The 3,735-nt window shown below is 54.6% G+C and overlaps 1 protein-coding gene across 1 annotated transcript in view; it reads right to left on the reverse strand.

The window, feature by feature from the left end:
• Positions 1 to 3,422: 3,422 nt before the first annotated feature.
• LOC104542711 (fibulin-7-like) overlaps positions 3,423 to 3,735 on the reverse strand; it is a 1,412-nt gene continuing 1,099 nt past the window's right edge. Inside the window, exon 3 of the mRNA XM_010187106.1 lies at positions 3,423 to 3,693. Within this exon, the coding sequence (XP_010185408.1) occupies positions 3,423 to 3,693 (271 nt within the window). The remainder of the gene's footprint in view (positions 3,694 to 3,735) is intronic.

The following is a 3,735-nucleotide window of genomic DNA, read 5'->3' on the forward strand; positions in this document are numbered from 1 at the left end:
TCAGATTGTTCAGGCACCAACAGTTCTGCACCAGTCCCAGGCAAGAGGCCGGAAATGTGTTTTGGGGTCAACTGGTAGAGAAGTAGTGGGTCAGGATACAACAGAACATGATTTATGCTCATCAGCACAATCTTACAAACAGGCAGGATGGAAAAAGAAAAGTCCTAAAATTCTAACTTCAGTCTCTGAAGAAATTAACAGTACTCGCACAATTCAAACTGCTACGTGGCAACTGGCTCATCAATAATGAGAGACAGTTACTAACAATGTGATATTCTTCTCATTAGGTTGTTGAAAACTTGCCTGCACATCACTTTGAGCTATTCATTACAAAACCCACCAAGATTATTTGAAGACACCCCCAGGTTTTTCCTTTCTCCTAAAAAAAGCCTGGTTCAGGGAGCCAGGCCCACTCAGACATTGAAATCCTTGTTTTGCTGCAAGACTTTGCTGTTTTATAACACCAGATGGTTTAAACATTCTATCAAAAGCTTTGGTACATCTCAACAGAGTTTCTTTACGTGGTGAACTGCGACTAAAGCGAGTGTAAGCTACCTCCTGGCTGAACTCTCCCTGAGGCTGCAGCCATCCCACAGCAGCGTCTGGCAACAGCCTCTCAAGAAGGAAGCAAAGCTGTGTGTAATGCTGCTGAAATGGGACAAAGCAAAGTTCCTCTTGCCTTTCCCTTACAATGTGACAGCTTATCTTGTAGCTGAGGCACTGACTATTCACTGATACTGATGATAAGCAAAGCTATATGTGAAAAAACTCAAGAATACAGCATCTCCCCTTCCCCGAGATGCCATGGGTACACCCTGCACTACTTTCTACCCAGCTACAGAAAACTCTGAACACAAATAGCAGGGTCTGAAGTCACCGTTAGGGTTTACTCGGTCACCAGAGACTAAGGAGGGGTCACTGACTTGACGCTGGTTGTTAACTATACTTTTTAACTAGTTAACTAGAATTCAGCTGGGAGTTATCTGCTTCACCCCTTCAGATATTCAGGCACCGGACCAACTGAGTGCTGGGCAGCGAGAGGGAACATGCGACCAGTCCCGCCGGGACACCGACACCACCCGGGGACGTACGGGCAAGCACCGGGACGGGCAAGGGGGGCCCCGGACCAGACAGAACCCTCCCGCGGCTCCACTACCGCCCTTTTCTCACCTTCTCCCCGCAGAGGCGGTTTTGAGAGGCCCCGTCCCCGCCTCATGCCCAGGCGGGTAACGGGGCCTCCAGCTGAGGCCGGCACGGCAGCTCCCGGCGACTCCAGCAGGGTTAGGCCGCTGGGCCCGTCGCCACGGCAACGGCCTGGGCTACGGCGGGACGCAGGAGCCAAAAAGTCCCGGATGCGAACGACTGTGGCCGAAGGAGGAGAGGGGTAGTAGAGGCCGCCCTCAACGTGGACCCGGGTGTGTGGGTCTCGTTGAACCCGCAGGCTCCGGGCCCAGCGTGGCCCCCACAGCCGGGAAAAGCTTGGCTGAGCAGGCTCAGGCTGGGAGGCTGTGAGCTAGAGCTGGCTGACCCACTCATTAACGAAATTCCCTTCCCTAATTACTGTATTAACCAGTCTTTATCCTATGAAAATGTATTAACTTTGTTAATAGGTATATATTAGTTCAGATTATGCACTGCGATGTAGCAAGGTAGTGGAATTTTACTGGAGACTTTAGTATTGCTTGTGCTGAAGTAAAACGAAGTAAAGGACGGCCTGGCCCTGGATTTAAGGACTTTGCTTTGGGGAAGCTTAAAGATGTTCATGAGGATAAAGGATATCCTGGGTCAACCAAGATAATGCCAGCATCCGAGTCCTTCTGACACGGCTTTGAAACCCTCCTGGTATCATCTGGCAGCAGTAACTGCAGCAAGAGTTACTCCAGGGACACCTGGATTGATAGACAAGCAGCAAGAAAGCTGCAAAAATAAGAATTGCTTTGCAAAGTTTTACTATGATTACTAATCAGCAATGTGGGTGTTAGTGATCAGTCAAGTCGTGTTGTACCTGAAGGTCTGAAGACTGTAAGAACTTCATGCAAAAACACATTTTGGGTGCCCAGTTTGGCTGGGACAGCTCATGCACAGGGATAAATATTTACCCTTGTAATTCTCTACTTTGCATCCCAGCCTCTCCCCTCCGTGGGCAGGGGCCAGCCACGGATTTATGTGACGCAGCATGGCCGCCCCTCCTCCAGCTCAGCCCGCAGCTCTGCAGCCGTGCCGAGCCCTGGTGGGTGCATAAGGAGGTCTTTATGAGCCGTTTGCGGGCTGCGCACAGTGGCTGCTTTGTGCAAGGGGCACTGGCACGGCCCAGCTGTACACTCACCTAAAAAGGCTTCTGTGTACGGAGGGAAGGGTGTCCCAGGGGCAGCGTGTCCTTCGCTTGCTGTCCTCAAAGGCCCTTGTCACCTTTTCAACCTCTAGCTGCTGGCAGGTCCCCCTGCACAGGGGTCTGGCTTTGCTGGGTGTGCCCAAACAGGGTGGGAGTCTGCACCTCTTTTGTCCTTGCTGCCCACCCTCCTCAATGTGGGAGCAGGGGAACAGCTTGAGCGCTCAGCAAGCTGCAGAGCTGCAGCCTCTTCCATCTGTGCCGTTGGCTCCTGCCAGGGCTGTTGCAAAGGGAAACCTCCTGGCCGCAAAGAAGCATGGCCTTGGTCACTGTCCCCTGCTCACCTTGTGCCAGGGAGCCCCTCTACACTTTCATGGCACCTGCCAAAGGGGCAGGGGATAAGCCTTGGCTGCGCAGGATGTGTAGGGCCGCATCCTGAGCCCATCTTCCAGTCCTGCACTGAGGGGCTCTTCAGTGTGGCCCCTGGGAACATTAGTGCTGGGATGGGCACGGACACTGCGTGATCCTGGGTGGGCTTGACAGCTCTGCTGGCACCCCAAGATCTGCAAGGGCACCCTGTCATGACCACAGCTCACGCAGGAGCCTTGCACCAGGAGCACGGGGCTGCTCCCACACAGCAGGCATACAGCAAGGACGCCCTTCCTACAGCCACTTTTCTTTTATTAGAGGTTATAAGATACAAGGAGCCAGGCCTGCGTGCCACATGCTGTTGGGTCTCTGCTGTACCCCTCCACGTCCCATGTGGGCAGAGAGGAGGGGGGCTGGCAGAGGCAGGCACCCTTATGCTGGTCCTGCCATTGCCCGCAGGGTTTTCCTTGCAGCCTTTGCAACAAGCACTCTTTCTGTGGTGGTAGCTTCACTCTACCAGCCATGAGCAAGCATTGCGGGAGAGGGATGTCTCCAGTGGGACAAGAACTGAGACCACTGAGCTGCACTCACTCCATCACTCCCCAGGAAAGACCCTGGCTTGGCCCCACACCCACCTCCAAAGGGGATCAAAACTCGTATGGGGACACATAGGCTGTGACCTTGAAGATGTGCTTGCCCAGGAGGACCTTGCGGGAGAACTCGCTCATCTCCAGCTCCACCTCCAGCGTGGCTGGCCCGTGAGCACCAGCTCTCCCGTCTGCCGGTCGGAGCGCCGCACGGCAAAGACCCCCTGGCCCCGGCCGCCCACAATGGCGAAGCGCAGGCTGTCGCCCACAAAGCGGGTGGTGGACATCTTGAAGAGTACGTGGGGCACAGTGCGGTTGGCCTGGAGCGGCAGGTAGTGGAAGGAGATGGAGGTGGCAGCCAGGCGGCAGGCTCGGCTCTCCATGGGGCAGGGGTTCCTCTCACACTGGCTGCCGGGAGAGAAGGGGGGTCACCGCTCCACGCCCTGTTTT

This window comes from Mesitornis unicolor, unplaced genomic scaffold (assembly GCF_000695765.1).
Source record: "Mesitornis unicolor isolate BGI_N332 unplaced genomic scaffold, ASM69576v1 scaffold44296, whole genome shotgun sequence".
NCBI classification, from domain to species: Eukaryota; Metazoa; Chordata; class Aves; order Mesitornithiformes; family Mesitornithidae; genus Mesitornis; species Mesitornis unicolor.